This window comes from Hylobates moloch, unplaced genomic scaffold, assembly GCF_009828535.3.
Source record: "Hylobates moloch isolate HMO894 unplaced genomic scaffold, HMol_V3 SCAFFOLD_3, whole genome shotgun sequence".
Classification (NCBI taxonomy): domain Eukaryota; kingdom Metazoa; phylum Chordata; class Mammalia; order Primates; family Hylobatidae; genus Hylobates; species Hylobates moloch.
The window spans coordinates 81,489,619-81,503,081 of record NW_026652278.1 but is presented as its reverse complement, the minus strand read 5'-3'; the positions used below and the strand labels follow the sequence as shown (position 1 = coordinate 81,503,081).

Here is a 13,463-nt window from a genome sequence, read left to right as displayed (position 1 = left end):
TTTCCCTGAGGCCACGGGAAAGACAGTGGCAGAACCAGTTCTCCAAGGAGGACTTGCAAGTTCATAACTGGACTTTGCAAGGCTCTGGTGGAAACTGTCAGCTTGTAAAGGATGGCGCACAGTGTCTGGCATGTAGCAGGAACTAAAATAATGGCAGTGATTAATGTTGTGATATGCAGACACAACACAGCAAGATAAGATGCAATGTACCTTCTGGGTCAAACCACCCTGGCCACTCCTCCCCGATACCCAGGGTTGATGTGCTCGAATTAGACAGGATTAAAGGCTTACTGGAGCTGGAAGCCTTGCCCCAACTCAGGAGTTTAGCCCCAGACCTTCTGTCCACCAGCTGAGAAGGACAAGGGCGGAAGGCAGCTGCACAGAGCGGGGCCACGGCCTTGCACACAGTCCAGGGAGCTTTGGTGCAGGAGCCAGGCCTCCCCCTGGGTCCCCATGATGAGAGAATGGGTTCTGCTCATGTCCACGCTGCTCTGTGGCCTGGCTGGCCCCACACACCTGTTCCAGCCAAGCCTGGTGCTGGACATGGCCAAGGTCCTCTTGGATAACTACTGCTTCCCGGAGAACCTGCTAGGCATGCAGGAAGCCATCCAGCAGGCCATCAAGAGCCATGAGATTCTGAGCATCTCAGACCCGCAGACACTGGCCAGTGTGCTGACAGCCGGGGTGCAGAGCTCCCTGAACGACCCTCGCTTGGTCATCTCCTATGAGCCCAGCACCCCCGAGCCTCCCCCACAAGTCCCAGCACTCACCAGCCTTTCAGAAGAGGAACTGCTTGCCTGGCTGCAAAGGGGCCTCCGCCATGAGGTTCTGGAGGGTAATGTGGGCTACCTGCGGGTGGACAGCGTCCCGGGCCAGGAGGTGCTGAGCATGATGGGGGAGTTCCTGGTGGCCCACGTGTGGGGGAATCTCATGGGCACCTCCGCCTTGGTGCTGGATCTCCGGCACTGCACGGGAGGCCAAGTCTCCGGCATTCCCTACATCATCTCCTACCTGCACCCAGGGAACACCATCCTGCACGTGGACACTATCTACAACCGCCCCTCCAACACCACCACGGAGATCTGGACCTTGCCCCAGGTCCTGGGAGAAAGGTACGGTGCCGACAAGGATGTGGTGGTCCTCACCAGCAGCCAGACCAGGGGCGTGGCCGAGGACATCGCGCACATCCTTAAGCAGATGCGCAGGGCCATCGTGGTGGGTGAGCGGACTGGGGGAGGGGCCCTGGACCTCCGGAAGCTGAGGATAGGCGAGTCTGACTTCTTCTTCACGGTGCCCGTGTCCAGGTCCCTGGGGCCACTGGGTGGAGGCAGCCAGACGTGGGAGGGCAGCGGGGTGCTGCCCTGTGTGGGGACGCCGGCCGAGCAGGCCCTGGAGAAAGCCCTGGCCATCCTCACTCTGCGCAGAGCCCTTCCAGGGGTAGTCCACTGCCTCCAGGAGGTCCTGAAGGACTACTACACGCTGGTGGACCGTGTGCCCACCCTGCTGCAGCACCTGGCCAGCATGGATTTCTCCACGGTGGTCTCCGAGGAAGATCTAGTCACCAAGCTCAATGCCGGCCTGCAGGCTGCGTCTGAGGATCCCAGGCTCCTGGTGAGAGCCATCAGGCCCAGAGAAACTCCTTCTGGGCCCGCGCCCGACGCTGCAGCCGAAGACCCACCAGGGGTGGCCCCAGAGTTGCCTGAGGACGACGCTATCCGGCAAGCACTGGTGGACTCTGTGTTCCAGGTGTCAGTGCTGCCGGGCAACGTGGGCTACCTGCGCTTCGATAGTTTTGCTGACGCCTCCGTCCTGGGTGTGTTGGCCCCATATGTCCTGCGCCAGGTGTGGGAGCCGCTACAGGACACGGAGCACCTCATCATGGACCTGCGCCACAACCCTGGAGGGCCATCCTCTGCTGTGCCCCTGCTCCTGTCCTACTTCCAGGGCCCTGAGGCCGGCCCCGTGCACCTCTTCACCACTTACGATCGCCGCACCAACATCACGCAGGAGCACTTCAGCCACATGGAGCTCCCGGGCCCACGCTACAGCACCCAGCGTGGGGTGTATCTGCTCACCAGCCACCGCACCGCCACGGCCGCGGAGGAGTTCGCCTTCCTCATGCAGTCGCTGGGCTGGGCCACGCTGGTAGGTGAGATCACTGCGGGCAACCTGCTGCACACCCGCACGGTGCCGCTGCTGGACACACCCGAAGGCAGCCTCGCGCTCACCGTGCCGGTCCTCACCTTCATCGACAATCACGGCGAGGCCTGGCTGGGTGGTGGAGTGGTGCCAGATGCCATCGTGCTGGCCGAGGAGGCCCTGGACAAAGCCCAGGAAGTGCTGGAGTTCCACCAGAGCCTGGGGGCCTTGGTGGAGGACACAGGGCACCTGCTGGAGGCCCACTATGCTCGGCCAGAGGTCGTGGGGCAGACGAGTGCCCTGCTGCGGGCCAAGCTGGCCCAGGGCGCCTACCGCACAGCTGTGGACTTGGAGTCTCTGGCCTCTCAGCTCACAGCAGACCTCCAGGAGGTGTCTGGGGACCACCGCCTGCTAGTGTTCCACAGCCCTGGCGAGCTGGTGGTAGAGGAAGCACCCCCACCACCCCCTGCTGTCCCCTCTCCAGAGGAGCTCACCTACCTTATTGAGGCCCTGTTCAAGACAGAGGTGCTGCCCGGCCAGCTGGGCTACCTGCGTTTTGACGCCATGGCTGAACTGGAGACAGTGAAGGCTGTCGGGCCACAGCTGGTGCGGCTGGTATGGCAACAGCTGGTGGACACGGCTGCGCTGGTGATCGACCTGCGCTACAACCCTGGCAGCTACTCCACGGCCATCCCGCTGCTCTGCTCCTACTTCTTTGAGGCAGAGCCCCGCCAGCACCTGTATTCTGTCTTTGACAGGGCCACCTCGAAAGTCACGGAGGTGTGGACCTTGCCCCAGGTCGCAGGCCAGCGCTACGGCTCACACAAGGACCTCTACATCCTGATGAGCCACACCAGTGGCTCTGCGGCAGAGGCCTTTGCACACACCATGCAGGACCTGCAGCGGGCCACGGTCATTGGGGAGCCCACGGCCGGAGGGGCACTCTCTGTGGGCATCTACCAGGTGGGCAGCAGCCCCTTATATGCTTCCATGCCCACCCAGATGGCCCTGAGTGCCACCACAGGCAAGGCCTGGGACCTGGCTGGTGTGGAGCCCGACATCACTGTGCCCATGAGCGAAGCCCTTTCCACAGCCCAGGACATAGTGGCTCTGCGTGCCAAGGTGCCCACGGTGCTGCAGACAGCTGGGAAGCTGGTGGCTGATAACTACGCCTCTGCCCAGCTGGGGGCCAAGATGGCCGCCAAACTGAGCGGTCTGCAGAGCCGCTACTCCAGGGTGACCTCAGAAGTGGCCCTGGCCGAGATCCTGGGGGCTGACCTGCAGATGCTCTCCGGAGACCCACACCTGAAGGCAGCCCATATCCCTGAGAATGCCAAGGACCGCATTCCTGGAATTGTGCCCATGCAGGTGAGACCAAAGAGAGACCTGGCTGAGCCCAGTCCCGGGAGTGAGTTGACCCATTGTCCGCACATGCAGGGCTCTGGGCACAGTGCGTGACAATGGCTTTTAGATTTGTTCTCATGTTTAAGTTTTGACCAGTCAAGTCCTTTCCTTTTTCTCAACCTGTTCCATCCGCTCTCTGTGACCCTGAGGTTGCTGAACACCTCTGTAGAACATTCATATTAGGTTGGTGCAAAAGTACTTTCAGTGGCAAAACCCACAATTACTTTTGCACCCACCTCACAGGAAGCCAGTTTGAAAGCCAACCAATACTCACAGGAAGCCAATTCGGAAGCTCCTGGGATAGAAGGCATTTCAGCCTTGGCTGGGTGGAAGGCGAGTGTTGGCAGGGCTTCTCATTGTCAGTGTTGGGGAAGAGGCCAACACCTGGCAGAGGTGGCCATGGGCTTCACCAAGTGCCCCACCGCTGGCCGGGAGCTCCATCTAGGCAGCACTCACACCTGCACGCTGTTCTACCTGTGGTTTGCTGCATCGTCACAATTGGGCAGGGCAGCATTTGTCATGGGATCCCTTGCAAGGAGGGTCTGAGACCAGGGCTTGGGTGCAGACAGTTTGTCTGGGAGGCGGTTGCTGAAGCAGCCGTGAAGGAGGGAGCAGGGAGAGTGAGATGGGAAGCTGACAGGCAGGTGCCTCAAAGCTGTTCTGCTGAAGCCAGGACCCTGACGAGTGTGGGGATGCTCCCCGGCACAGCCCTCTGCAGGCGGGGCCCAGTGGCTCCTGTCCCGCATTGGCCAAGAGTTGCCCTGAGAACATGACTCAGGGTGGGACAGGCTCCCCCCTCTTGGAGAAGGCCCAAGCTGAGGGTGGAAACACAGGGCTGTGCTATAGGACAGCCTGTCGGTGGGGTCGTGTGCAGCTGAAAGCAGAGGGGGCTGAGAGTGCCAAAAGCATCTGCTACAGAATTGTCATCCCCATTTTCTGCAACTGAGGCCCAGAGAGGAGCAGAGGGGAGTGGCCTGAGGCCAGAGAGCTGTGACTGAGGGCAGGGCAGGGCCTGGAGGGCAGTGTCTCTGTCAACGAAGGCTCCTTGCCCGTCAATCTCACCAAGACCTGCCTCCCTCCAGCAGCCTTAGTGAGGGAGGAGGAGGTGCATCCACTTGGGAGTAGCCTGTGCTAGGCTTGCAGAATCCCTAGTTTCCAAATCAACAGCTCCTTCCTTTCCAGTATAGCCAAGGTTCACGATTTGGAGTCAGATGTGGATTCAGATTCTGGCTCCACCACTTACTGACTGTGTGACCTGAGACTAGTTACTTAATCTCTCTGTGCTTCAGTTTTTCCATGAAAAAGATGGGGATCATGTTATCTCCTGTAAGGTGGCTGTGAGGATGATGATAAGCTCTACAAAGTGCTTAGTGCAGGGCCAGGCGCCTGGTAAAGGTAACTAACGTGTTCCAATCCTGCCCCAGTGGAGCAGCTTAGAGACATTAGGAAGTATCTGGTGAGGTTGGAAAGGTCAGAGGGGAGACCATTCCTGGGCCTTCTAGCTCAGGACACCAGGGCATGTGGGTGGCAGACAGGAGCATCCTCTGCAAGGAGGCTGCCCATAGATCACACATGTCCCAATGGCACGTCACATCCCAGACATGCCACTGGGAAAGTCCCTGGTGTCTACTAACTCCTTCAGAAATGTTAGTTCCTGTCCCATGCCCTTAATATTTCCCATGCCACAAAGGCGATCCGTGGCGCCTGCTTTCCTGGGCTCTAAAACTGGCTGCTCCTCCTGACAGTAGGACCTCCACCTCTTACAGATCCCTTCCCCTGAAGTCTTTGAAGAGCTGATCAAGTTTTCCTTCCACACTAACGTGCTTGAGGACAACATTGGCTACTTGAGGTTTGACATGTTTGGGGACGGTGAGCTGCTCACCCAGGTCTCCAGGCTGCTGGTGGAGCACATCTGGAAGAAGATCATGCACACGGATGCCATGATCGTCGACATGAGGTCAGTGGCCAGGGGTCGGTGCTTCCTAGCCAGGACGCAGGACTGCCGGGGGACAGTCAAAGCGATGGGCCACAGCAGGGAAGAAAAGGAACCCTACAACACAGCAGAGGACCTGAGGGGGCCAGGCCTCCTGCCTATCAGGGATCCGGCCAGCTAGCCCAGGCGATCTGCTTTCATTGCAGGTGGGACCCAGCACTGGTAGTTTTTGCAAGCTTCTCCAGTGATTCCAATGTGCATTCCAGATTGAGAATTACCCCAGATTTGCCTGGTCATAGGATTCAGTGGGGACGAGAGGAAGGAGACGTTAAAAACACTGATTCCTGGGCCCCACTGCCCCCTTACTGACTCAGAAGCTCCAGCGGACAGGCCCGATAATCTCTATTTGACAGGCATCCCAGGTGATTCTGATGGTCAGTGGCATGTGAGACAGCCAGGCCCCCCACCTGGGAGTGCACCTCACGTCATACAAAATCAACTCTTGACAATCCTGGTCATATGAATCTTACAGGCAGAATTTGGAAATCACACAGGGAGAATTTAGAAATTAATCACTATTGTTATCAAAAGAATTCTTTGCATCACCAAATGATGGTCAGAAGGATGTCTTCAGCTAGCCACCTCCCCTCTGTTTCTGTAAAAATATGCCTCATATGTCATGAGTTTACATCATCGACCAGGGGTAGGAGGTGGATGAGCATCCTCAGGCAGTGGCCAGACCTGGCATCCCATGACTCCAGGGTTCATTGGTGGACGTGCCCCGGCACCCTCCATGGGCAGGCCGCCTTCTTCAGATAGGACCCTTCCACGCTCCCCTGTTGTCTGAAAGAAGTGGCAGGGTGTGGCGGAGCAGAAGCATTCACCCAGCTCCAGTTCTCTAGCCCTCAGCGCTCACTCACATGGTTCTTAGTGGTCACTAGGTGGCTCTCGGTCCTGCACCCGCTGCTTCTCCTCCCTGGGAGATAAAACATCAGCCCTGGCTCCAGTTCTGTGTGTGTTCACAGCCTGAGCTTGGGGCTCCTACGGTCTCTGATCATTTTATTCTTTAGAAGTTCTGTTGAGCACCTGAATGACACTCATGCTAAGTCCCTTTCTTCTGAATATGCCAATTACACTTTTTAAAGAGGAGATGGCCCCAGCCTGCAAGTGCACTTTGCTTAAAGACACTTCCACCCCTGAGGTTTGTTGGGAGGTTCAGACACTGACATCACAGGCCCCGAACCCAGCCAGGCCATCCCAGGCCATCAATTGGACGAGGCTCCTTAACACATCACTAGCCCCAGTGGGGAGACAGGGGCCCAACGAGGTCACACAGTGGGACAAGTCTAAATGGCCTGGGAGAAATGCAGGCTCCCCTGCTCCCAGTGTGGCTCCATAAGCCTGAATATTTCAATACACTAAGTGCCCTGTTAAGACACCTGAACTAAGACAGCTGGTAGGTGTCATAAGATTGTCACAGAATGCAACTGGGAAAAACAATGTTTCCCAAAATGTGTTCCACTCATAGGCAGATATGGGTGCAGGGGAGCAGTCCATGGTCAATAAATGGGGGAGATTTATCAACCGGTTTCTTACTGCAGGACTTGTCAGGGCCTTTAATATATTAACATGTATTAATTATATAGCAGAAGGAAAGGATAACATATTTGACCACTAAGTTTCTTGTTCTCAAGAGACTAGTACCCTTGGAAATACTCTGGAAAATGCCAACCCATGGAATTCTAGTGCAGTCTAGAGGCACTAGACTGAGGCTGCCAAGAATTAGAACCCTCCACAGGACAAAGATCCTGGCCTCCCCGAGGGGCACACAGGGCCTCACTGTGAGCTCAGCCCCTGAACAGGCTCTGCTTCCCGTCCTTCAGGTTCAACATCGGTGGCCCCACATCCTCCATTCCCATCCTGTGCTCCTACTTCTTTGATGAAGGCCCTCCAGTTCTGCTGGACAAGATCTACAGCCGGCCTGATGACTCCGTCAGTGAACTCTGGACACACGCCGAGGTTGTAGGTATGTGGAGAAGCTTTCCCCTTTCTGCTGTCATTCTAGAAGCTTCTGGGAAATCAGGGAAAGACAGCTTGGGTGTAGGGAAAAGTCATAGTAACCGGAATGTAAGGCCCTGTCCTAGTCCGGGCACTAGATGTGCATGATCTGGAATCCCTGAAAAGCATGTATCACTACGCCAGTTTTCTAGAGGAAAAAACAGGGGGGATTGACTAGGTCAAATATCTTTTCTAGGGTCATGCAGCTAATAAGTGAAACCCAAAATGTGAATATTAGTTTGTCTAATACCAAAATTTCCCCCAGGCTTTGCACCATAATCACCAGCCTGCAGGACAAATGCAGAATTTGAAGGATTCTCCCCGCCCCTCCGACCCCAGTGGGCATTTCCAGTGCTCACTGTACTTGAGCTCTCAGTCACAGTGCCACAAACTTGCCTGGAAAGGTCATGATGCTGATCGCGCTTCTGTTCCCTGCCCTGGGCCCAGAGCAGTGGCTACAGGAGCAAAGGCAGGCCCTGAGCTTTACAGAACCATGACTCTCAAAGCCCCATTCCAGGGTGGATGGCCTCCATCTATCTTCCCTGCCCAGTGTGTAAGACCAAGGAACTTGTGCTCCTATCCAACAAGAAAGGACTGGAGAGACTAATGGGGGTGTGCCTGTGACCAGAGAAACACCCCACCATTTTCATGTCCACACTTCTGTAATTCACAGGCATTTTGCTGTAGCTTCCAGGACGTACATTCCATAATATTACAAAGTGTAAATACAAATCAGAACCAGGTGAATTCTAAATTCAAATAGATGTTCAAGACTGGAAGTTAAAAATAGACTCAGTTCCACAGATAGTGAGGTCCCAGAACCACGAGGTCCAATATGGGAGCCACAAGTCACCTGTGGCCACCGAGCATTTGAAATGTGGCTCTCCCAAGTTGAGATGTGCTGGAGGTGTAACGTGCATACCAGATTTTGAAGACATTATGAAAAAAAAAGAAAATACCTCATTAATAATTTTATTTGATTACATTTTGAAATGAATGTATTTTGGATACATTGACTTAAACAAAACATGATTAAAAGTAACACCATGGGTTTCTTTTTGCTTGCTTAACATGGCTACTAGGGAACCTAAAATGACATCTACGGCCAGCATTCTGGCTCACATTGCATTCCTGTTGGACAGTGCTGTCCTGGAGGGTTGTTCTTATGACATCATAAATTGGGCTTTTCTGAGTCCAAACTGAAAAGGAAGTCAGTTCAGTTTAGGTGTTCTCATTATTCATGAAGAGAGAGGACGCCCCTTTCTCAGAAGAGTCAAGCCTTTCCTATCACTTGGCATAAAAAGGCCTCGTTGGGAGTTGTCAAGCACTGAAATCATCGGGATTGGGCATGCATTCTTGTCCCCATTTTACGGATGCAGAAATGAAGGCTCAGAGAAGTCAAGTGGCTCACAAGTGGACACGAGGACACAGACCTAAACCCCGGGGCTTCCTCCATCACGGCAGGCCCAGGCAGGATAGAGAAGACAGGTGCTCCAGGGTCCTGACATGACCCCCATCCTGAAGGGCCTTCTGTCTTTCAGGTGAACGCTATGGCTCCAAGAAGAGCATGGTCATTCTGACCAGCAGTGTGACGGCCGGCACCGCGGAGGAGTTCACCTACATCATGAAGAGGCTGGGCCGGGCCCTGGTCATCGGGGAGGTGACCAGCGGGGGCTGCCAGCCACCACAGACCTACCACGTGGATGACACCAACCTCTACCTCACTATCCCCACAGCCCGTTCTGTGGGGGCCTCGGATGGCAGCTCCTGGGAAGGGGTGGGGGTGACACCCCATGTGGTTGTCGCTGCAGAAGAGGCTCTCGCCAGGGCCAAGGAGATGCTCCAGCACAACCAGCTGAGGGTGAAGCGGAGCCCAGGCCTGCAGGACCACCCGTAGGGAAGGGCCCTGTAGGCAGAGCCCCAGGGCAGACAGAAACTCTGGGACACACACCAAGGGCACTCCTGCAGATGGCCCAGCCTGAGGTTCCCAGGGGCAGCAAAGGGGCCTGCTGAGCTCCGGTTAGGTTACAGCTAGAGGTGTGTGTACACACACACACACACACACACACACGTATATACACTTATATATGTGTATGTATATATATGTATATATATATGGCTTTCCAATAACAACCTAAATTTTAACAAAGGTTCCTTCTAGGTGGTAGAACTTGGGGTGGTATTTTTACCTTTATTCTTCATATTTTGCTCTTTTTCTTAAATACTCATTAATGTGCATATATCATTATTTTCAGATGCAGCCATCATTATTCCAAACTACAAAATAAAGAAGATAAAATAAATTATATAACCGAGCCATTAATCGCAATTTAGTGATCACTAGTGGTTGTTAAATCTCTTTTTTCATGAGTTCTCCATTCACATTATTTAGCTCTTCTGGATCTGCCCTGCTGGCCTCTATGAACAGCTGATTTTGTTTAAGATGTGGCACAAGATGCTGTGGGGTCAGCAGGTGGCAAAGATCCCGTGGATCTTAAATAGGGAAAGGGCTGGTGCGGCCCTTCTGCTGGTGATGTACATATGCTGGCTGTATCTCTTCTGAGCCACATGCCAGCTGCATAGCTGGCCACTCTCATCTTCTACCCAGGAGCCAGCTGAGACACAGACAAACTCCACAGCTCACCCGAGGTCACACATCCAGCATGGTGGACCTGTGTCCTTTGGGCCACCCAGCATTTGCAGCACCTTTGGATGATCAGAGAATCACTGCCCATAGGAATCAGCCGGAAACAGTGATGTCAGCCCCGCCTGGGTGGGAAACCAGCCCAGCCACTTCCCCAGCTGAGTGGTTCTGGGCAATTTGTTTCACCTCTCTGGGCCTCAGTTTCTTCATCTGTTCAATGAGAGAAATAATACTACACTTGGAGTTGTGAGAATGAAGTGAGTTAATCTAGTGCCCAGCCAATGTTAGCTGTCGTAATTTCTCCACTACAAAGCAGAACACCCCGGAAGCCCCACTTTTCCAGCCCTTCTGGCAGTAGGGCATGGGCATGTGGTCCTGCCTTGGTCAACCAGAAGCTCCTGTGCAAGATGTTTAATCTGGAGCAAGTGGCCAGGGAGCCTGGGCAGTGGCCATCTGCCAGAAGCCTAGTGTACAGGGACAACACAGCCATGCCTTGTGCTTAGCAGGGACAGCAGCAGCACCCTCAAGAGGTGCTTCCCAGACTTCCTGGTGTGACTTTGGCTGTGGTCCTGGTGGAGTGACCCATTGTCCCAACCCACTGCTCAGCCAGGTCCCCCAGCCTGCCCATCTAGGACTGGGCACCATCCGGGCTCCTTCATGAAATCGCTGTCTGCTTCCATCCACCAAAGACTTCATTTTTCTATATTGAACAGCACAGTCTGGTGCAGCTGGTTAAAGGGTAGGTGAGATCTGAACCCATAGCTGTACAGTTCCAAAGATCCTTCTGTTTCCACCACATCATGAAGAGACCCTGGGCCTGATCTGGAAAGGGGGTTTGAGATAGAGAGGAGCGAAAGTCCCCTGCGTAGCAAAGTACAGGCTCAGCCTTCCTAAATGCAAGCTTTCTTGCATTGTTACCTGCTTGCAGGCGCAAGACTGGAGAAAAAGGAAATGGAAAACAAAATCCCATCAGGTCTCTTTTCTGGTGGGACACCCAGATGGCCGACAGCTGCCTAGAAGTTCAGATGAGCCCTGGGCCCCTTCAACTCTCTATGCCCTGGTCTAAGCTCATGGCCTGCACCCTGTCCAACCCTACTTACCTCCAGCTCACATCTTGCACACAGCCACACCTCCTTCCAGACACTCAGACTCCCTCCTCTCTGTCCCCCCACCTCTCACCCAGTGTCCACCAATGATCAGGACCCAAGATAAGTTAATACCTGAGTTAATGTCACTCTGCTCTGCACCCAGCCTGCCATCTTCTTTCACTTGTCTTGGGGTTCCAGCTTTGTGCCTAAATCCCTGACACAGCCTCCTGCCCCATCTCTGTGGCCTGACCTGCAGCTAGGGGTTCATCTTCACTGGAAGGGCATTGTTAGGTGATGCAGACACTTCCGGAAGGTCATATTTATCTGTCCCTCTTGCAGATGTGGTGGAGAGGTAAGTCACCCAGGACCAAGCAGGGGTTCATTTGACTGGCATCCAGGGGTGCTGGAGTGCCCCCAGGAGTCAGCTCAGCCCTGTTGTGACAGCATGTATAATAAATGGATTATAAAGGCCCTGGCAGGGACTCAAAGCTGGCTCTCTGGGGCAAGACAGGCCTAGGAGCTTCCCTATTGTTCACCATCAAAGCCCAGGCCACACTCTGGGCAGCCAAGCCAGAGTCACTAGGTAGAGAAAGGAGCTCAGGGTATACTGGGCCCATCTCTCCCTGCCTTTCTTTCCCCTCCAGGGCAGATCCCGAGGATGCCAGGCCAGCCACAGGGCAAGTGGTGGAAACAGAGCTGTCTCAGACCTGGTCCCTGGCGCCAGAGAAGACTTGGGGGACCGGATGTTAGCAGCAGTGGCAGGGCATGGGCACAGTCCACTCATGGGCATCTTTGCAGTCTGATGAGGAACTGACAGCACAGAGCTGGGAGGCGTGGTGGGGGTGGTGACTCTGAGTGCTGGGGGCTCATTTCCAGATGCTCTCAGTCAGCAACAAGCCATGCCTCTGCCAGGCTCTGTAAGAAGAGGAAGGAAAAGGTGATCTTCACCTCCAAGTCCTTGCTGGAGACGTGGTGACCCCCATCCAGGGAAGGAGGGACCAGGGACTATTGCAGTGATATGCTTCATCCATAGGGAATGCAAAAGGGCCACATGGGGACTCTTGCGGGCCTCCTGCTTTCAGGTTAGGCTGAAGCAATGAGGGAGGAGCTTCCTCTTCCTGTGTCCCTGTGTCTGCCCCGCACAGGCCCACACAGTAGAAGGCCCTGACTGTGCACCAGAGGGCCCTGGTTACCCACACAGCTGTGATGCGGTGAAACGATGTGACTCAGAAAGAAAAGCAATGCAGCCGGTTCACGTCCCAGGCCAGGAAACCCACCTCCAAGGTCCCTGCCTGGGGGCACCCACCTCCCGTCTCCTGGTTACTATGGGACTTAGCTGCCACCTGGCCTAGGTACCCTCTCTGCTTTGCTGACCAGGGCAGCCAGCACTAAATATAGCCTCCTAATCCAAGCAGCTTAGAATAGCAATGGGATCAGACGACAGTGGCTTCCTCCGTCTTGCCCCAGGAAAACATGAGATGGCAAGATGAATGGAAAGAAAACGTTAGAGAACCCCTCCCATTCTCCCTGCAGGCACTGCCTCCCCAACCCCTTCAAAACCGGTTTCTGGGTCAGGCGTGGTAGCTCAGGCCTGTAATCCCAGTACTTTGGGAGGCCAAGGCGGGCAGATCACCTGAGGTCAGGAGTTCAAGAGCAGCCTGGCCAACATGGTGAAATCCCGTCTCTACAAAAATACAAAAATTAGCTGGTCGTGATGGCGGGTGCCTATAATTCCAGCTACTTGGAAGGCTGAGGCAAGAGACTCACTTGAACCTGGGAGGCTGAGGTTGCAGTGAGCCGAGATCGAGCACTCTGGCCTAGGCAACAGAGCAAGACTCCATCTCCAAAAACAGAACAAAAAAACAAACAAAACGGTTTCTGAAACTTCTTCTCTCTTAGGAAGTGCCACAACCCAACACGTGTTGGAGAACGGCTTATTTTTCAAATAAAAGGTTTATTCTATGAGGATCTGATCTTGCTATGCCATCTGTAGACCTACCACATGACTTCTAAAAACACAACAAATTAGGCAAATGACAAGCCTGTGTGATTCCCTCCGAAGGGAAGTGGCCTTCAGGAAGGCCTGCTGCCTCCAGATGGCGCCATCACTTTCCAAGGGAATGAGGAGTGCAAGCCTGGCCTGGGGGCTACTCTGGCGACTTTCACCCCTGATAAGGGCTCTCTCTCCGTGCACACA

The 13,463-nt window shown here is 54.6% G+C and overlaps 1 protein-coding gene across 1 annotated transcript; it reads left to right on the top strand.

Moving 5' to 3' along the window:
• The first annotated feature begins 331 nt into the window (after nucleotides 1–331).
• RBP3 (retinol binding protein 3) lies at nucleotides 332–11,135 on the top strand. The gene is made up of 4 exons (XM_032141830.2): nucleotides 332–3,507; nucleotides 5,310–5,500; nucleotides 7,360–7,502; nucleotides 9,076–11,135. Exons 1-4 carry the CDS (start codon nucleotides 454–456, stop codon nucleotides 9,429–9,431), a joined length of 3,744 nt encoding a protein of 1,247 aa, XP_031997721.1. The 5' UTR covers nucleotides 332–453; the 3' UTR covers nucleotides 9,432–11,135.
• The last annotated feature ends 2,328 nt before the right edge of the window (nucleotides 11,136–13,463 follow it).